Below are 20,731 nucleotides of genomic sequence, written 5' to 3'. Positions count from 1 at the left end.
TTCCCCACACTCCAGCCTGTGGTGGGTTCTGCGTGCCGGGCAGGGAGAGGTGCTGGAGGCAGCAGAGGGGAGAGGGAGGGAGCAGGTAACCGTGTCCCTGCTCCGGCAGGATTCCGCTGTGAGGGGTGGTGTGTCCCAGCAGCGGGGACTCTCTGGGGAAGGTGTTGGCGATGGGCAAACTGAACGGACTTAGTGGAGGATGGCCTGACGCTTGAACTTTGTCAAACAGAAATACAGGCATGTTGACAACATCATGTTTGAGAACCACACAATTGCAGATCGCTTCCTAGACTTCTGGCGGAAGACAGGAAACCAACATCTTGGGTATCTGTATGGCCGGTACACCGAGCACAAAGACATCCCTCTGGGCATCCGGGCCGAGGTCGCTGCCATCTACGAACCCCCGCAGGTAAGAGCTGGGTGCCGTGGTGTCAGCGTCAACTTGTAAAGATAACGGGGAAACACGTTTTTGCATTTTTGTTTGGGAAACCTGATGCAGTATTTCCAACTGCGGCTCCATAAGGAAAACGGTCCCATGAAAAAGATGTTGTGACTTATGTCTTCGTGTGTGTTGTTGCCACTGAAAGACTTTTAAAACCCAGAATTGTTTTTTGTTATTTTTACATTTTCTTTTGCATTACTCTGTGCTCTGATGATTTAAAGATAGAGAGACTTCATAACAGTAGATTTCATTTTACATGTTTCCTTGATGGGTGAATTTCCAAGGTTGTGATACAGAGCAGCTTGAAAACAAATTCCGTACTAGGAAAAAAAAAAAGTTGCGGCCCTTGCTTCAATTTCTTATCAGCTTTCTGGGAAAATTTAAGCCGCTTAATTAGACAAAAATAAAGTCTGCTGCTGTGGTGGAGAGGCTGAGGCTGAGATCTGATGCCTTGGAGTGGCGGAGTCCCCACTAGATGGTGCACGGCACCGCGCTCGGCACCGCCGAGCTGCTCCAGGAGCCTGCAGCCTCCCGGGCAACCCAAAAGCTGAATTTGGTGTCGGAGAGCTGAAAACGGAGATGGAGAAGCCACTCTGCCCACAACACAAGGCTCGGCTTGAAGTTCGAGTTTGCCTACTGGCTGCTTTGGCGATGATCAAAGTCACTTTGCTAAGTGCAGACACTGTGTGTACAAACACATCGTGGTGGGTGATATGTTTTCTTCCTCTTGATGATCTTTGCAGTGTTGCTAGAGTCAAATGCAACAGATTTGTCAGTGGAAAAGAACAAATGGATCTTTGGGAGTGTGTGCGTGAGAGCAGCTTTTTATAATTTCTTCCCTTTCTTTCCAATGTGAGCAGAGCCGTGCCCTCCATTGTTTCAGTATCACTCTTAAGCCCCTGCTTTGGAAGTTCATATGCTTCTAGTTGTGCACGGTAAAAGCGAGGAAGCTTTTGCTCTCCTGGCAAGCAGTCTCTGCTGCGCTTCTTGGCACGGCACCTCCCCGCACGAGAAAGCTTTTGCCTCTGAAACACACCCAGATGGAGCCGCGTTTTCCAGAGCGCGGGGGGAAGGCCTGGGCTCTTGGATTCACTGGGTTTCTGCCTCTCCGCTGCTCAAAGATTCAAACAAATGCAACAACGGTGCAAAACTGGCAGGTTGAACGCAGAGCTTTGGAAAAATTACACAACCTCTCACCTTTTCCAAAGTGCTCGGAAACAGCAATGGCCTGTTTGTAAATGCCGAGGCTTTCATTCATAAACCCCGATGTAGTTTGCAAACTTAGCTGAAGAGCTCCAACAGGATGGGTCTGTGAGTAGACGAGGTCTCTGGGGTGAAACCGGTCAGTCGTAATGCCAAAGGGGAAACCCAGACCTCTGCCTCACTCCTGACAATGGCTGTGTACTGTGTTTTTTCCTGTTCTGTCTTACTTGCGAGTTTTTCTTTACTGCAGATCGGTACGCAGAACAGCCTGGAGATCCTGGAAGATCCAAAAGCCGAGGTCGTGGATGAGATCGCTGCAAAGCTTGGACTGAGAAAGGTTAGGATGTTGTCGGATCTCATGCGTCTTTGTTTGGCGATGAAGAATATCGTCGGCAGTTCTCTTCAGCTTCACGGGGTTATTCAAGACCGTTTGGGCATACCTGAAATGTAGTTTATGTGTCGGTAGCTCTTAGGCTTTTAGGGATGAAAAACAAAACGAGCATTTTCCTGAGCACAAGCATCTAGCGGGGCTGTGCAGCTGAAGTCAGCAGTCCTCTGTCATGAATGACATCAAAGGGAGTAGCAAAGAAGCAGAAACACGATTTTCTCTTTATTTCTCCTCAGATAGCAGCCATTCCTGGTAGCATCTCCCCGGTGAGTGCTAATTTGGCGCAGATGTAGCTGGAGTTGCCTTCCGAATTTGTTCTTCATTTTGACAGAATTGGTGCGCCAATTCCAGGAGCTTGTTTTTTATTCTCCTCTGTGGGATCCTGTCTCTCGGTGCCGCTCAGGCAGGCGGCGAGTTCGTCTGTGCGTTCGTTTAGAGGTGCTGGTCTCCCAGCAGCCGAGCCGTCGTGTTCCCCTCCTGCCCGATCAGGACACACGGGCACTGGGATCCGCTGGTTCGCCGACATCTCTCAAACCTGTGCTGATATTTTCCGGTTAGGGAAATCTTTTGGTTTGTGCGAGTGCCAGGAATGAGATGTACACAAACAAGATTTGACTTGCTAAAGAAAACACAAATGAGAAAAGGCTCAGTACAGTAGACTATAAACATCTGTGGTGAGGTCTTTTGTTCTCTGAAGATAAGATCTTTCGCCTTTTGCCAGTGTCTGAAGCAAAGCTTCTGTGTGTGTGTTATTTATTTCCATGCTTTTCCTCTGCTTCTCGCATCAGATATTTTTAATCAATGTGACTTAACACGTTAACTTGCTGCTGGTTGCGGGTTTTTGTCTGTCTGAGCTCTGCTGGGAGTCTGGCTCAGCGGCTCTTCCTCAGAAGGGTTAATGCTGTGGGAGCTCCTGGCTGTTTGCAGCACGTGTGTGTAGAAGGGTTCACGCAGCGGTGTGTGTGTACACATCTCTACTCCTATGTGCAAACAATGCAGAAAGCAGGAATGTGTTTTTTGGATGGGAGCGGGCTCTGATTTGGAATGAATCATACTCCGGTGGGAACATATGAGCTTTATCTTAACTAGCGACTGCGAGCTTCAAAATGAGATCATGTGAGCTGCTTTGTCATCTGCTGGCGCTGCCGCTGCTGCTCTGCTCTCCACGCTCAATAGGAAATGCTTTTTGCTGTGGGTGGGAGGAGGTAGCGGCTGAGAGGCCTCTTGCAGCCTCCAGATCTTTCCATGAAAAAATATTCCATAGTGAAACATAAAGCTGCAGGTGCCCCCGGCCGGCCAGCTGGCATGCTGCTCCTGGAAATCGGATTCAAATGAGCCCGGCACAGCTGGGAGAGCCATTTCCTTCAGGCAGCATACAGCAGGGCCGTGCGAGCAGCCAAGAACATCTTGTCCTGCTAGGAGAAATGTATAAGCTCTCTTCTGGTTTGGTTTTGGTGGTTTGTTTTTTTTTTTTTTTTTTCCTTTTTTTCTTAAAGCAACTCTCTCCATAACACTTCTTTATAGGTTGGCTGGATATTTACTGATCTGGTCTCTGAAGACACACGGAAAGGGACTGTTCGATACAGCAGAAACAAGGTGAGATTCAAGTGTGCGTCTAATTCCAGCTGCTGGCGCTGGGGGTTTGTGTAACCGCATAAAGGCTGGCTGTGCCAAGCTGAGTCCGGAGCCAGGGCAGCGCAGGGCTGGAGGTGACGCCGGGACTGGAATTCTTGTGAAATGTGGGTTTTCAGAAGCTTCTGCAGGAAAAGGAGCTTGAGCTCCAAGAGCACTCTTCGGGGTTTGAAGCCGTTTGGGTAGCACGCAGAGCTGCCCGCGGTCCTTCGCCCACTCTGCTTTCAGAAAACGCCGCTCGTGGTTTCAGGGAATTCAGTGGAGTGGAGGGAGTGGGGTGGGGTGAGGTGCGGGCTCAGGGAGCAAAAGTGACTCAGCCAGAGGATGTTCCTGTGGGCTGGGCTTGGTGAGGTATACGTGGCTCAGACTCTGACCTTCTCCGCTTCCTGTAATTCTAAAATCAGTGATATCCCTATTTGGAAAATGAAACCCTGGGTTGTTTTTTTTTTTTTTTAAAAAAAAAAAAAAAGGTGTGTAAAGGTGGGTGGGACTAGAAGTGGGACCGTCCTTGTGGCGAGAGCAAGGCTCGGGGCTGGAGAGCTGACATGTCACATTCTTTTCCCAGTCTCTGCAGCAACGTTCTACGAAAGCATGTTTTACTGGGGTGTTGGTAGTTTTCTTTGGCTGCAGACCAAGGAAATAGGTCTAGGCTACATCACATTGTCCTTTTTATTGACATTTCTGCTCTTCCCTCAGGACACGTATTATCTAAGTGCAGAAGAGTGCATCACAGCTGGAAACTTTCAGAACCAGCAGCCCAACATCTGTCGCCTTTCTCCAGATGGTCATTTTGGATCCAAGTTTGTCACAGTTGTGGCTACAGGTATAAACTGGCCTCGGCTTGCCCCAGCTCTCTTGGTTACACATGAATTATCTCTTGTTAATAGAAGAAGAAGAATATGCAGCTCTGCCAGAAGTCAGACGTCCTGGTCCCCATCTGTCCTATTTAACGAGGGTTTTGCTTTGCTCTATCAAGTAAAATTCTTTTTCATTCTTTGTGTTATCTTCTCTGCAATTATTTACCCTGTCCCCTGCAGGAAACTTAATTGAGGCTCAGACCTGGAGCCTCCACCTCTCAGATCCAGAAAGCATTTTTTGCCTGCAGCCAGGGGAAGAACTGTTGCTCACTGTTCTGTTTCGCATCTTTACGCTCCAAATTCTGTTGCCTGAAAGCGGCAGTGCAGAACCACGGCAATCCGGATCCTGAGAGTTACTCTGGCTGGTTCAGTGTAAAGGAGGGACCTTTATCTCCCTTGTGTCGCTGTCAGGGAAACCCTTACGTAGGATGCTGTGCTCTTCCGTGCATGGAAACGGGGTTTTTTTGTTTGTTTGTTTGCCTGAATTAAACAGAGAAGGCTGCAAAATGCTTTGCTTTGTCACCTCTGATTTTAGCCGTTTTTGCAGGGAGTTTCTGAGGCGCTGTGGAATGGTCTGCGCTGCCCGGGCTGCGAGGGGAGATGTTGGCACGTGCTGGGAGAGTTGTAGTGTTAGAAGTTCAGTCTGCTGCTCTCCGTGGGATGACACATGCATTCATTTAAAATTTCCCTGGAGCAGATACGCTGGGTTCTGGGTCTATTTAATACAATGAAAAAAAAAAAAAAAAAAAAACCCAAAAAACAAAACGCATGACTTCCAAATAGCATCCAATGTGAAAACTGAAAGTGTGATATTATATTGCCTCCTCTGAGCCCAGGTTTTGTAAATGTTCCCGGAGCTTTTTTTTCAGCGAAAATGCTCTCTTTCAGTTAACAGGCCCGTGCAATCAGACAGCTGCCCGTACATTCCAGACTGCTAAACGCATCCATCTTTCATTAAAGATAGATGTGTATCTCGCTCACTCTTTTTTTTTTTTCCTTTATTTCGATTTTTTTTCAAACAAGGTGTTTTATGGAGAAAATGATGGCTAGCTTTTTTCAGGCCTTCCCCGTGTCTTGGTCTATGTTTAATTTCTAGGAGTGTTTGTTCTGGAGCAGTGAGTGATTGAGGTTAGAGATCAAAGAGGAGAAAACGAATATTTCCTCTTTTCTGTTCCAGATAATTTCATTCTCTTCTGTTAAATCAGCCCATCAGGTTTCTATTTAAACACTTGATTCCTTCCTTTTGTGCCATATAAATACATTTGGATAGTTTGCATCAACTTTGCCTTTAAATCCTCTGCATGGATTAATTCCTATCCCCTCCTGAATTCCTAGGTTTGGAAATAGTAACGTTTTCCTACCATCTGTCTGTATCTTCTCTTTCCAGTTGTATTCTAATGACATATGACCTGATGTTGCTTACATTATCCAAATTAAAGCGCCAAGCATGTGATCTATCAGTGAGCCAGGGTCTTAATTTCCACTTTCCATGTCAGATTTCCACCGAGCCATCCATTACGGGCTGAGAAAACACTTTTTCTTCTTGTGCCTGACATTACTGGGACCAACCCTGAATCCTCAGCTCATGGTTCCTTGGAAATGAAACGGGCTGACGGGAGCTGTGTGCCTGGGTTTTGTTCTGAAAGAGAGAAGATACCCGCAGGGCAGCGGGGGGTGATGCTATCAGGAGCCTGCCGAAAGGGCAGCTTCGCCTCTAAGCTCCTGGTGGAACGCTCATGCTGTCGCTCCGGGGGTCTGTGCTTTTAGGCTAGCTGTGAAAATGTGTTTTACTAAATAAATGTAGAGCTTAGAGGGGTTTCTAGCCTAGAAGTACTTCCCATGCGGCAGCACCAGCGCTTTCATCTCGCCATTCTTCGCCCTTAGCAAGACCGTCGTGTTTCATGTTGCTCTTTGAGATGTTCCTCTCTGGGTTACGCTGTGCAAATCGCCTTCCTGTGGGATTTTTAACCGGCCTCTTCTCTTCCAGGTGGTCCCGACAACCAGGTCCACTTCGAGGGGTACCAGGTCTCGAATCAGTGCATGGCGCTGGTTCGAGATGAGTGTTTGCTGCCCTGCCGAGATGCGCCGGAGCTGGGCTATGCCAAGGAGTCCAGCAGCGAGCAGTATGTGCCTGATGTCTTCTATAAGGTAAGGGCTGCGTGCCTGTGGGTGAGGGGAGCTGCAAAAACGGCTCTGCCACGTGTCTGGAAATCAGCATGGCCAGCTCAGGAAAGGATGTCTTTGAGGTCTGAACTATTTTCAGTAGTAACCGTTCGCCACATGTCTGCAAAGTAATTGCATAAGCTCCATTTCCCCCTCGTAAATGTGCTGTTATGGTTTCCAGTGCAGTGGTAGCCATTGGCTATCCAGCTTCTAAACGAGGTCTGCAGTGATCCACCGAGAGCCCATAGTGAGTGCTCTGAATTCGCCTCCGCTTCTGTATTTGTTGGCAGTATTTGCCATGCTTCTCTGTTGATTTTAATCCCCAGCTGAGTTCAGCCTCCTCCACTCCACGGCCATACGATGTGTGCTCGCACAAATGGCACGCTGAAAGCGGCGGGTTCCTTATGCGGTGCCAGGGATTTGCTTGTGTGTGACACACTTCACAGGCACCAACTGGGCAGCAGATGCAACAAAAGATAGCGTAGTTCATGCAGCAAGAGGAGAGACAGCCTTCTGCGTGCTTCTCTGCAAGAAAAGGAAGGTGGAAGGCTCTCTGAGCCAGGGCAGGACCTGGCTCCTGGCTTTCTTCGGTGCTGGGGGTGCTGCCTGTGCCCAGGTTCCGTTCTTGCGTCAGACAGGAAACTCCAAAAACTCTTCCTGAGGCGCAGCGGGGGACACATGCATCCAGAGTGGATCCAAAATACTCTTACTTGAAGTATCCTGCAAGAGCGCTGCTGGTACCCTGTCTGCTGCAGGTTTCGGGTTGTTAGTGATGAATGGACTGTCGTTATTCCCTCAACAGTTGTTTCTGGAGATCTGCAGCCCCCCTGTATCTGCAGGGCCGAGTTAGAAACTTGGGGACAGGATCTCTGCGGAGGCTAATAGCACTGCTTCTCAAACGTGCGTACATTGTTGCCCCGTGAGCAAGGACAGAGGAATTAATTAATGGTGCTGCTTGCCAACTAATTAGCCATCCATCACCCAAGTTAGTTATCTCATTCTTGTCTGTGTCTGATATTCACAGCCCGCTCAGCCAGCAGCGCTCCTGCCGCCTCTGTTAAAGCTGTCCGTTAAGGAGCGTAAGATAAGCCAAGCCACCTTCGTTTGGGACGACTGAAGCGAGCGTATTGTGCGCTAGTGTCAAAATTGTGTCAAAATGCTCTTGTGTGCCCTGAACCTGAGATAGGGACGTGCTGGCCTGGGTCAGTCAGCCTGTGGGACTCCATCTTCCCCCTCCATCCCTTCACGCTGAACTGCCGCCGTGTCTTGACACCACCTGAACACGAGGAGCACCTCTTGGCTAAATTCAGTGCTTGAGAGGAAAGGTAGACGGAATCCGTGCTTTTTTCCTTAGCACGCAGACAGCTCGCTCCTAGGAGCTGATAAGTCAGGTCCGATGGAGATACAGCGGAGCTCGATTGTGCAAGGGTTGGCCCTGAATGCGAAGGATGAGATCATCTCCTGGCGTGCTGCAGTCCTGCTCCAGAGGAGCCCGTGCTGTGCCACAGTCAGGGTGCAGCCTTGCAGGAGGTCCCGTAGGTCTGTGTCCCACATGTGGGCCACCCTGGGTGTTCGGAGTAGCAGGAAGCCGGTGGGTGTTCCCATAAGGTCTTCACTCCCCTTCGTAATCTGAAGCAGGGAGATAAACAAAATGCTAACTGATGGCTCCAGCCTTCTGTGGAAATTTCCATCAACCACTGATTCACTGGGTCGGGCTGCAGCTTATTTCATATGTTTTATAACTTCTGTCTGTAATTGCCTTTTTCGTGGTGCGCTCAAGGAAGGCTTGAGGACTGCTCTGGCGGGTGTGATTGTCCTTCAGCCTTAAACGTGTTTGGCTGTAGGATCTCTTAGTTTTTTTGGAATGTTCTTAAATCAATGGAAAGCTTAGTCACTGCCGGCTCTGAAAACCTTCAGGGTCTCATTAAATGTGCGAGGCTTGAGGTCAGAGACACTACCTCATAGTTACTGGGTTGGTGACAGCAATGGTGTCAAAGCGTTGGTTAAACGCAGCGTGAGGAGCAGGAGTCCAGCGCTCGGCCTCACGGCACAGGACGGCTGCTTCCTGGTCCCCCTTTCTCCGCCGAAACTGCAGGAGCCAGCAACTTTCTCCCCAGTCCTTGTCGTGGGGGTTCGCCTCTGTGCTGCCCACCCCATTCCCCCCCCGAGCTAGCTTTGGGCAGAAAGCTGCACTTTTGAGTAGTTGCCACAGTTTGTCTCGGACTGAGAAGCTATGGCTGATAGAGAGAAAAGCCCGTATATATTTTTCTATGTAATATGCAAGTATTCATTTGAAAAGCCCTTTAGGATGAAAGGAGCTATACAAATTCATTCTAATTGGAGGAGAACCAGAAGGCCAATGTTTGTGTAGTATGGATGTATTTATAGAACAACCATGCATCCAGATGCAAGGCAAAATCTGTTGGAACTCCGGTATCTGTCTGCAGCAGGGTAAGGCGGCAGATTCACCTTCGGCTCTGCGAATAGGAAAAGGTGCGGCTGTTTGCGTCTCCAGTGAAGCGTAACCAACAACTGCGCTTCAGTCGCGGGTGTTCGAAGAAGATGCCTCGTACCTCCGCTCGCAGTAGGTGGTGTTCTTCCAGCGATGACTGTTCAGCAGTGCAGCTGGATGGGTAACGCCGCGGGCGCAGGAAGGGTGTGAGGACCCGCGCTGCGGGCGGAGGAGCTGCAGCTTCGGGGACTTCACTGCACAGGCGACGAGGTGCCTGGAAAGAGAGGAACGGGCTTTTTTTTGGTCAGCGAGCCATTTTTCCACAGTTTGCACCACGTTTTGGTGTTTGTGGAGTGGGAGCAGGGGCTACTGCGTCCCCTGGGGCTGCAGCCGGTCCTGCCTGAACGTGACTCACCTCGGTGGTGCGTTAGCAGAGATGGGCTTTTCTTCCATGGAGATGGGAAAACTGATGGCACCAGCGTTGTCCGGCCTCAAGAGGCGAGGCGTTTTTCCTGAGCGCTCTAGCCTTGTGATTTCTGTATTTCTTTACCATTCTCTTTATGTTGGCCACTAGCCCCGCGGCTTAGAGGAACCACCCCAGTGGACTTGGCAGTGTGTGCTTTCTACATGCGGCCGTTGCTTTCCTGGCTTGTGGCGGTTGGAGTTCTGCTCTAGCGTGAAAGTCGAGGGCTTTGGGGACCATGAGTACAAGTTTCTTTGCTCTGAGATGCCTCTCCAGGTAAGACTAGCCAGAAAGAAGAAAACATCCCCCTTCACCTCCCGAGTTGTCTGCGGAGCCTCGCAGTGCAGCGCTGTTTCCAATTTGAATGTTGCACAACTGGCACACGCTTCTTGGCGAGTTCAGTGCAACGAAACTCACGAAGGAGTCGCTCTTGTCAAGATTCAGGCGGACAAGCCCAGGTTAACCGCTCTCTTTGTGAGTAAAGACGACAGTGTTGCAATGGCCGCTTCACCCTGTTTCTCAGCTGGGTGAGGGGGTGCCCAGCTGGGTGTTACCTATGGGTGTTTTCCATTCCCTGTCTTCTGCCCTCGAGCAGCCGCCTCCTTTATCCATCTGGTTCTAGAAAATAACCGTATTGATTTTGATTTTTACCGAGAGTGTGCCTTCCAAACTGTGGGTTGATTCTTCAGAGCTGAAGTTGTTTGCAGGTGGTGCTCGGTGCCCCAGACGGCTGCGATGCCTCCCGGGATGGCTCCTGCCCCCCTTGTCCCCCCTGCCCGCCTGCTCCCAGCGGTCGGTCTGCCGAGCCCAGTGCTGCAGCGTTGCCTCCCTGCTCCCCGCACACCCACCTGCTCCGCTCCACGCTTGGCTTCACGGGCATCTCAACCTCCCACCGAACAGGGGAAAGAGATGGCTTGTGTTTCACAGACCCTTTGAAACACTTGAATAATTGGATGTGGGGACTGGCTGGCTTTGTCTCTTATCGCAGGTATTTGCCTCGGCTCAGCGCAAACATGAAGATATCATCCGTGCAATGAATCGCATTTTACAGCTGCCTTAATATTCCCCCGAGTTTCTGTGGGATGGTGTAAGATGAAAGCCCTTCGCCATGGCACCGGTGTTGTGAAAGAGCCCTTTGCCCCCGTAGATTCTTGTGCGTCCTTTGTGCATTTACAGCAGCTGGGACGGTGCCTGGGCCTTGGCTTGTCGTCTGCTGAGTGTGGTCCCATCTGGCCCTGGGGGAGCCCTGAGCCGAGACACTGGTTTGATTCCGACCGAAGGGGACCTCTGAGCCAGGCTGTCCCCGGTGTGGCACGTGTTGCTTCCACCCGTTCACTCTGAAATCCTCTTCCCGGGGAAAACACGATGGGCAGGCTGCGGGGAGGCTGCTGCGGGGAGTTTGCACCAGCCGCGAAGGACTTCCCCTGCCTGGCCTCCGACCAAGGCTTCGCGTTGGACTGGAAAAGCCTTCTTAGCCTTAAATGTCCCAGCTGCTCTGGGGAGGAGGATGCTTGATTAGCTCACGAGGAGTCTCCTGAGAAGGGTTTCAACTCTCACTGACCTATCGCTTGCTCTTAGAAAAGTCGCTTCATTTCTGTGCGTCAGCTGCTCGCTCTGTGCGAGGGGCAGGACTGCCTGGCAAAGCTCTTGGAGGTCAGCAGAGGGAAGAGCAGGGCCAGGCTTTATTAACACACAGAAAGGACAGACTCAGCTCAGCTTCACGGTGAGAGTGAACCCGTGGGGAAGGCTGGCGGCCAGGGGATGCTGATGGCTGTCCAGCCCTGGGACATGAAGCCAGAGCCCCCCTCCTGGCTGGCAGCCGTCTGGGCTGCTCCCCCTCGTCCTCGGTAGGAAATCCTGAAGCCACCCAGAAGCCTTTCCCCTCCTGCAGCACCGCAGAGGTGCGCAACACGCTCCCTGCAGGCGCAGCCATCCTTTTCCCTGCTTGACCTCCTCCGTTTGCAGCCTCTGCCTCCGAACAGGGGTCTGGAAGGCTCTAATCGCAGCGCCTGATGCAATCTCCAGTTTGTCTTGGGGATGATTCATTGTCCAAATCCTCCAGGCCTCGGTGCTTGATGTTTGTCCAGAAGCCAAATACTTACTTGAGCCTTCATTTAACCCCTTCCTGGCCCCGCCTCAGGATCGGTCGCCGCTGTGTTCTGGCTTCGGGGGTCTCGGGCTCCGGGGCTGCAGCAATAACGTGCCGAGAGGCGCCGCTGGGGTCTCAGCCACTGCCAAGTTCAGGATGAAGATGTCTTTCTCCCAGCTTGACGTTTGTTAAGGCCTTTAAAACGTAATTGCCTAATAAAATGGTACATTGGGGTTGGAGAAAAGTGCCAGCGTTGGAGGGGGGGCTTTTCTCTTTGAGGAGGGGCAGGGTCGGGACGTGTCCTCGACTCACGGGGACCGAGGTGCCAGTTTGGTAGTAACAGTCTGGTGCATGTCTTGAAGGCCTCAGCAGCGTGACATTAAAAAGAAGGCATTTAGCATGGAAATCCCCAGAGGCGGAGATTAAAGCGAACAGGTGCTGGAAAAATGTTTCTGCATATTAGAACTTAATTAGATTTGAAAATGAATTCCAGATGGGCTAATTATGTGTGAGTTGTTGCAGGTTCGTTCTTGCAGGGGCAGGATTGTGTTTGGGAAGCTGATTCGGTCTGATTGGATTTGATTCCTGACTCTTGCGGTATCACCGAGATCTAGAAGTAGGTTTAGCTTTCAGGTCCTGTGATCTCCCTGAAAAGGCTCCGCGTCTCCTCCTGCTCCTGTCAGAGCCAGAGAGATCTGAGGCCACGAGCCACCAGGCTTGTTGCTGAAATAACCACAGGGCCAACAACCTGTCATGTTCAAGGAGAAAAGATCCTTATCGGAATTGCTTTTAAAAAGAGCTTCAAAGACTGGAAGGTAGATTTTTTTTTTTTTTTTTTTTTTTTTTTTTTTTAATACAAAGGGAAGGGTTGCTGGGGACGGAGGATGCTTGGGGAGGGGGCCGGGGAAGGGGGGCTGTGCCCGGAGGGGAGCAGCGTGCCGCAGCCTGCTCGGGCCATGGCCGTCTGGGTGTACCGGGCGAGCGGAGCGTGAGAGCGGGCTGCTGGCTGCCACGCCGCATATTTGCGCTGTGTAAATACTAGCGTAGCCGAGAAATGCTGATAGCGGGGGAGTGGCGTACCGCGGGGAGAAAACAGGGCTCGGGAGAGGAGGGTGTCAGCCGCGGGCAGCTCATCCCGATGCACGGTGCCCTCTGGCTCGGCCCCGGGAATGCCGCCCACCACCCCGCGAGGGTCACGGCCGCTCCCCGAGCTCCCCCAAACCACCGAGGTGTCAGGGTGACAGTTCCACACAGCAGCTCTGGGTCTGCCTCCAGCCACTGGGACTTCTGAGAGCTCAGTAAACGTAAACTTTAATGTAAGGTCCCTGATTGGAAATTATGGGCGTATGATTTATATGGGGCTCAATGAATGATTTATAACATGTTAAGTGATGATTTAGGTAGAAAATACAACCCCCTCTTACAGAATCTTTAATGAAAAGTGTCAGTTCTCATGAATTTATTTCTGAAGCTGTGTTTGAACTCGGTATGTTTGACATAAATCACGTCTAATTGTCATTTTATGATTAATGAACATATGCTGGCCGTTTTTCTCCATAATTAAACTTTATGTTCAATTCGTCTGGCAAAGCAAAACAAGTTTACGCGTTGTGATATGCTGGCTCTTCAGGTCTGTCTATGAGAAAGTGCCTGGATTTCCAATTCCCAAGCGAGAGCTAGATGAGAGACTTGTGGCCGGTTTTGCAGAAAGTCAGGTTTGCCTTGGCTGAGGAAGCAGATGTGGCACTGTCCCTCCCTATTTAAGACAGAACTGCTCCTTAAATGGCATTTACGCTGCTTAGATAACGCCGGGCAGCTCCGGTGGTGATGACTGAGGCAAACAAGACCAAGGTGGTTTGTGACCACGAGGAAACAGAGGCCCTGGCATATGGAGTCAGGCTCCTCTAGCCCCGAGGAGCTGCAGGGAATCGGGCAGCTTGGCAGCACCCAGCCACGTACCAGCAGGTTCTTTTCTACGCCCTTAGCGATCTGCCAGAGCCGAGGATCCCCGGGCTCCTTGCGTGGGTGTCTCCAGGGCAGGATCCCTTAGGCTTCACACTGCTTCCACACTGAGGAATAACAACACTCTTCTTCTTTCAGGACATTGACAAGTTTGGCAACGAGATCACACAGCTGGCTCGCCCGCTCCCGGTTGAGTACCTAATCATAGATGTAAGTATTCCTTGCACTTGTCCGCAGGAGGTGGTCAGGGCGGAGTGAGGTTCTTAACTCACCTCTGAAATTCCCACTGGAGGTGATTCAAAGGGCAGATTTTCTTTCCTTCTCCTTTTCCCTCTGCTGCCAGGCATTTCTAGCGCAGAGGTTGGGGTGCTCTGGGGTAGCTGCAGTGCTCCTTGGGATCCGTGTGGTGCCAGGGAACGCACTGGGAAAGCACTGCCTGTGTCTTATCACGGCTCCCAACTGGCACGTGGCCACGCAGCAGGGGAAGCAGCCAGCCCCACGGATCCGTGTGCTGGGCACTACCTCACGGGGAGCTAATTAGGGAGCTCCGGTTGTCTGTCTCGTAGCAGCAATTAAGAATCCAGCTCCTTTTAGTGACTCAGCAGCCCAGGTTGGTTGTACAGAAATGCCTTTTCCTGGGGGAGGGAGCTCGGGCTGCGGCATGGCTTGGCTGGAGCAGGGCTGCCGCCTGCCTGGGAACAAGCGCTGCCAGGCACCGGGGCACGGCTCTGCCCTTTGGCTTGGAAGGAAACTATTACGGTGTGGAAGGCAGGAAAGCAAATAATTCGGATGACAGATGATATTGCCGGAGTTAGAGTTGGTGCCAATAACGATTAAATCCATCCCGGAGCAACTGGGCTGGTGCAGCTGCCCCTGGCACGGGCAGCGTCCCGCGGGCGCAGGGAGGCTGGCAGCCGGGAGGCTTCCCCTGGCTCGTCCTTCTTCCCCATTTACTGTGTCTGTCGCTTATCAGAGCAGCACTCGGGCTGATGCTGGGACGTGTGACACGCACAGAGGAATGTTGTGTCTGGAACAACGGGGCCCATTGTGTGGGGCCCTCGGACGCCCCGTGCCAGTCGGCAGCGCTGGAGCATATTTATTACTCAAGTAGTAAATGTCTCTGTTTCTGGGCTACCTGGGGTGTAATTAAGAGGAAAACAGATTGATGGAACATACATTTAGGAACAGTCTGGAAGGCATTTCTGAAACATTGCGTTTTGTCTCTCAAAAAAAAAAAAAAAAAAGGCATTATTCCAGTTAGTGCTGTCCTGGCAGGTATTTCTGCATCTCTGCTTACAAAGGGCCTCGCCAACAGGGCCCAGCGGTCAGTAACTGACACCAAAGCTTTCAAGCCCCCAGAATCAGGGCTGGTTTAAATGTCAGAAGCTGGCCCAAACACCGGCTTGTGAGCTCAGGACCATGGGCGCGATGCTGTGTTGCCCCGTTCCCCATCCCTTTGGCACCGGGTGCGGGGAGGAGGCAGGGGGAGCGCACCCAGAGCATGGGGTGACTCTATTCAATGAGGTGCAAAGGTATTTTCTTGGCATCCGTTCCAGCCCCGAATGCAGCAGTGCAGTCTCCTGGCTACCCCATGGCCAGGCACGGGGACCGCGCTCTCCCCTGTCACCCCCTGGTGTTAAGGTGACCCCCCCCAGGATGACCCTCCCCCAGCGGCAGCTCCGTGGCACGGGGCAGAGCTGTGCTGGGAGCTGCTGCATCCCGGTGCCCCTTCCAGAGAGGGATGCTCTCCATGGCACCGTGCCGTGCTCATCAGGACTGAGCTCAGTATATCTTCCTCCGGCTTCATTAGAAACACTTGCCAGGAGCGAAGGGGTGTGCTGATTGGAATACCGCTTTAAATGTTACAAGCCATCAGAAGATCCCCGCTGTAATTGCCTTGCTGTCTTCCTGGCGGAGCTCTAACGTGTGGCTGCTCTCGGGCTATCGGGAGCCTCGCTTCCCGTATCCCACTTGCCCCTCCTGCTGTCACCGCTCTGATCATCGTTTCTTGCATTTTTAGATTACCACAACTTTCCCCAAGGATCCAGTCTACACTTTTTCTATTTCTCAAAATCCATTCCCCATCGAGAACCGTGATGTGCTGGGAGAAACTCAGGTAAGGAGCGATTTGTAGCAAAGCTGTGTGTAATACAGATGTGTTGCCTGTCCCCCGTCAGTTACTAATATCTGCAAAGGGATGGCTGCAGTTGTGCCCTTAAATCACCCCTTCCTGGTTCAGTCCAGCGCTTGCCAAACCCCTTCCTGTGCGGAGCAGCGTCTGCATGCCGATCAGCCACTGGACACCCCGCTCCCCGCCTGCTCGGTGCAGGGGACCGGGGCTCCTCGTCTGTGTCAGGGCTGGTGCCTCCCAGACAGCGCCAACGAGGTCGGGGGCTCCAGCCCCACAGTGACAGCACGGGACCCCCTTCTCCCCATGGACGGGAGCAGGACAAGGGTCATTGCATCAACTCGGAGAGCTCTGACTTCTCTTCCTGGACTGATTTTAAAAATGCAGAGACCTTTTACTGCGAGAGGCCCACAGCGCTGAGCAGAGGCAGCTGCCGGATGGCTCGAGGCTCGTGCTGGGTGTTGCCAGTGCACGGAAAGCTCGAGTTGCTTTAAAGCAGCAACAGCTTGTCTCCCTAAGGAGACTGCGCCAAGAATGTCAAAAACTTCCTCCAGAAGTCATCACCAGAGAAGGGTCGCTGCCCATTGTGGCTCTGTCGCAGAGCAGGAGAGGTCGGCTGTTTGGTGACAGCTTTGGTCCTCGCTTCTGAGGATGCCCTGGGTTCAAGAGCAGAGAAAAAGCGGGAGTTGGGGAAGAAGGGGCTGCTTTGTCCTCATCTGCCCCTTTTCCTTAGGGATGGGGCTTTGAGCTGAGCTGACTGGCCTCTGCTCAGCATCTCCCGGGTCTGGGGTCAGCTCTGTATGTTTAGGGGCTCAGACAGGGGAGCTACTGTGGGCCCACAGATCCTTTCCTCTGGAAGCTGTTAGCTGCAACTCGGGCAGCCAGCCTGGGATCTGATTTTGGGAGGGTTTGCACGTTGCAGCCGATGCGCAAAGAGACAGGAATGTTACACTGTCTGTTAGTGAACCTGAATAGGAAAATTAAGTTACCCCGTGAGGGGAAGTGACTTCTCTTTATTTTTTTTTCCCCTCTGTAGGACTTCCACAGCTTGGCTACGTACTTGTCCCAAAATACTTCCTCCGTTTTCCTAGACATCATTTCCGATTTCCATCTGCTCCTCTTCCTGGTCACAAACGAAGTCATGCCTCTGCGGGTACGTAGTGAGGAGGAAAGGAAAGGGTCGTGTCAGCGTCACTGTCCTCAGGGCTCCTCCCAGGGCGTCACTTAACACGGTGGAGGTGATGGACCCAGCCTGCCACCCCCGGGCACGTGGCTGTGCCGGGCAGGCCGTGCAGCTGGCCCAACGCTGCTTCTTCCCGGCTGAGATGTTGGTAGAAGGTTTAAACAGTGAAACCAAAGCCTCCGAGTAGCCCAAGAGCTCCCAACGTGCTGCTCGGAGCAGTGAGGGGGCGGTGGTTGTTAGCCCGGTCGCAGACCGGGCAGAGCCAACTTGGCTGCAGCTCTGAGAGCTTGGAAACATTTTTAAAAATATCTCAGAATCAGAAATTCCTGTCGTAACGATAACGAGATCACAGCCCCCAAATCTCGGTGAGGCCAACGACTTCCTGGCTGCGCAGCTCTGCCTCTCTTGGCCAGGCACCGGGGGTTGGCGGCTGCCCAGGCCCCTGGTTCACATCTGTGCCGCCGGACCCTTCCCGCTGTAAGCAGGACGCCAGCGAAATGGGCCATGTGTTTGCCAGAGGCTTCGAGGGTGCCGAGGACTGCGTGTCCCAAAATACGGCAGGGCTGACACTGGGCAGCTGGAGATCGGGCCGGGGGCTGCCTGCAGGGACAGGGCTGGGCTCCGGCACGGTGGGATTGCACCCCCGGGAGCTAGGCTCGGCCCGCAGCCCCGGCACGCTCTCCCGCACGGGGCAGCACAGCAGTTGGCTGATCACCTCCTCCATGCAGAGGAAAGGGAAGCATTTGAGTTGTTGGGGTATATCTGAATGCTGGGGGGAACAGAAGGGATAAACCACATCTTGCTCCCTGCCCGTGAACATCACTGGGGCAGCTCAGAGTCGCGGCTCTGCTTTGCGGTGGCTGGTGGAGGAGGGCAGGGAGGCACTTCCACAGTCACAGCTCCAGCCTGGGCGCCGGAGCAGTGTCCAGCGCTGAGTTCTCTGTGTCCTCTTCCAGGACAGCATCAGCTTGTTGCTGGAAGCTGTGAGGACCAAGAATGAGGAGCTTGCACAGACCTGGAAGAAATCGGAGCAGTGGGCCACCATTGAGCAGCTCTGCAGTAAGAAAGGGGGTCCCTCTGGGAGGGAGGGGGTCCCTTGTCCCAGGGCTGGGCCAAGCCGGCCATCGGCTGTGGCGCTGCTCTCAAGCCACCGCGGAGGCTGCCAGAGGCTTGGGTGGGAGGAAAGCTGTGCTGGGGGGCTGCACTGTGGGACCTGCAGGGTCCCGGCCTCGGGGGTGAGGGCAGCATCTTGGCAGGGCCCCTCCTGCCTGGGTTGGGATGGGAAACTCGCTCAGGGTTTAGGACCCGCCTGTTCCCCGCGCTCTCCCCCTGCTCTGACCAGCCTCTTTCTCTCGCAGGCACAGTCGGTGTCCAGATCTCAGGACTACAGGAGTACGGTGCCATGGGCGGCTCGACGCACGCCGTGTCGGCGGCCATGTGGGCCTGCCAGCACTGCACCTTCATGAACCAGCCGGGCACGGACCACTGCGAGATGTGCAGCCTGCCCCGGACCTAGTCACACCGGCGCAGCGGCAGACTCCAATACAGAGCAAACTCTCGAGCAGCAGGAGTGGTGCTTGTCCCTTCCCCATCCTCCCTTCTGCTTCCCCCCATCAGCCCCCCTGGGGTGTGGAGCCGAGCAGGGGGTGGCTCCAGCCGTCCCCGGTTACTCCTCGTGCCCTTTCAGGGGCAGCCCCGTAGTCACAGCAGGAGCCGGGTGCCCTGGCTTTATCTTGACGCTGGCCCCTGGCCCGGGAAACCAACGCTTAACCTCAGCCTTTGCCCAGCAGGGTCGGGCTGTTCCCCCGCCACCCCCAGCTGCTGTCCTGGGCGAGCACTGGGGACTCGGTGGGGTTGTGGCCAGCCAGGCTCCCTCCCTCCTTGCCTGCTTGCCTGCCCCAAGCAGCCTCCCGGCATAGGGGAGGTGAGGGGGAGGCTTTGGCATCTCCCTGCCCGCAGCTTTGCTCCCTTTTCCCTGCCCCTGTGGGTCGCTGCCGCCAGCCTTGGGTGCCCGGGTGCCGACAGCTTTTGCGCTAAACGGCCCGGGCAGGGCGAGCAGACGACTGTTAACGGCGCTGGGCCAGACGGCAGCTCTGCCAGGCTGGGCCCCGCACGCTGGCACCGCTCCCGGAGCAGGACCGGCCCCCCCTTGGCAGCGGGCAAGGGGTGGGCATGTGCCAGCACTGGGCTTGGCACCGCTCCTGCAGCGCACACGGCGCCGAGCCGCGCTCGCACCCGCTCCTGCGGCAGAGACACTTCGGCACCCGGCCGTGCACACTGGGCTGCTGGCCGGGCGCTCCGCGGGGGGCTGCAGGAGCGGTGTGTCCCCCCTCCGTGTGCCGTGTCACCCCGCAGAGAGCGGTTTGGCACACACCCTGTGCCCCCATCCCTTCTGTGCGCATCCTTCCCCGGTGCAGGGCCGGAGGAGGGGGTCGGGCTGTGCTCTTGCTGCTCTCTCCCCGTGTTAGACCCCGCCGGGGGAGCTGCCCTGCACCAGGCTCCCAGGGAGGGGGCAGGCCCATGCTTGCGGTGCCCTGGGGGCTCAGCCCTTGTCTTGCAGGGCCTCTGACCCCCTGCCCTGTCCCAGAGACGCCCTGCCCTGGCACTGCGGGTTCGGGCCTTAGTTAAATCTGTGGGGCATAGTTTCCAGCACTGCCCCATGGCCCCCTTGTAGGAGGGACGGCGTGAGGTCCCCTTGTGTGCCAGGACAGCGTTGTCCCCGCCGTCTCCAGCCAGGCAGCATGGCAGGGACCCTCTGTGTGCATCACGGGGTGGGCAGCGTGGCAGGGACCCCCGTGCCCCACAGCGTCCCCTGCCCGGGCTCTGCCAAAGGCTTCGTCCCGCCGGTGTTAGCGGAGCGGTCGCCCAGCCCTGCCGCAGGGCTTGTGGGCTGCGGTTTGCTTTTTCCCCTCGGTTTGTTGGTGTTTGGGGTTGCAGCGGTGTGCGGTGCCTGGACTGGACTGACCCGGGCGCAGGGTCTGCGAGTAACGTTGAATAAAAGCACCTGAAACGAGAGCCAGCGCCGTGCCTCCTGCACTCCGTTACCCGCGCCGTGCCCACGTGGGACACCTGAGGAGGGGGGAGACGCTGCGCCCCATCCCCGGGTACTCGGCTGCCCTGGCCGTGGCTCTGCGGCGGCCGGGCGGTCTGTTTGCAATCAGAGCGGCGTGTAGCCGGGCCCTGCGCCAGAGCAGTGCGTTGAAAAGGGAAGGCAGGAGCCGCGCGGAGCCAGAGCCGGGGGAGCTGAGCCCGGCGAGCGGCTGCCTCCTCCACCCGGCCGGGACCCCAGTGCAGGTAGGAGGCAGAAACGGCTCCAGGTGCCATGTGCCTGGCCCTCGGGGACACGACGCCCTGCAGCCACCTGGCCTTGGGGTCCCTGTCCCGGGGTGTTGGGGACATGGAGCCCCGTCCAGGAGCTGGAGAGGACCCTTCTCACCGCGCTCTCGCCCAGCAGCGCCATGTCGCGGCTTCTCCCTGTCCTGTTCCTCGCGGCTCTGGGCTGCGTCACCGCGCTGAAGCGGCAGTCGGCGGCGCGGGATGATGGCACAGATGGTAACCTCTCCCCCCTGCCACTCGGGGACACCCCCCCCCCCCCGCAACGGGGCTGCCGCTGCTCGGCACAGGCAGGGCCGGGGCCCAACAGCGGGCAGCAGCCCCCGGGTGTGGGGGCAGAGGGGTGCTGGGGTGGGGGTCCTGCCCGCGGCCGGGGGTCCAGCCCGTACCCCCCCCCCCATCTGCTCCCCGCAGCCCAGAGGCGACCGGCGAAGGG

At 54.6% G+C, this 20,731-nt stretch overlaps 1 protein-coding gene across 1 annotated transcript in view; it reads left to right on the top strand.

Moving 5' to 3' along the window:
* Nucleotides 1-19,977, top strand: part of NPLOC4 (NPL4 homolog, ubiquitin recognition factor) — a 30,310-nt gene extending 10,333 nt beyond the window's left edge. The window contains exons 8-17 of the mRNA XM_074607146.1: nt 230-409; nt 1,896-1,982; nt 3,558-3,629; nt 4,362-4,488; nt 6,510-6,670; nt 13,790-13,861; nt 15,672-15,767; nt 16,816-16,932; nt 17,919-18,021; nt 18,321-19,977. Of these exons, the coding sequence (XP_074463247.1) occupies nt 230-409; nt 1,896-1,982; nt 3,558-3,629; nt 4,362-4,488; nt 6,510-6,670; nt 13,790-13,861; nt 15,672-15,767; nt 16,816-16,932; nt 17,919-18,021; nt 18,321-18,478 (1,173 nt within the window). The 3' untranslated portion in view covers nt 18,479-19,977. The remainder of the gene's footprint in view (nt 1-229; nt 410-1,895; nt 1,983-3,557; nt 3,630-4,361; nt 4,489-6,509; nt 6,671-13,789; nt 13,862-15,671; nt 15,768-16,815; nt 16,933-17,918; nt 18,022-18,320) is intronic.
* Nucleotides 19,978-20,731: the final 754 nt, after the last annotated feature.

The sequence above is a fragment of the Larus michahellis genome, chromosome 14 (genome assembly GCF_964199755.1).
Source record: "Larus michahellis chromosome 14, bLarMic1.1, whole genome shotgun sequence".
In the NCBI taxonomy this organism is placed as follows: Eukaryota; Metazoa; Chordata; class Aves; order Charadriiformes; family Laridae; genus Larus; species Larus michahellis.
Note: the sequence above shows the minus strand (reverse complement) of the source record. Positions and strands in the feature narration are given on the sequence as shown.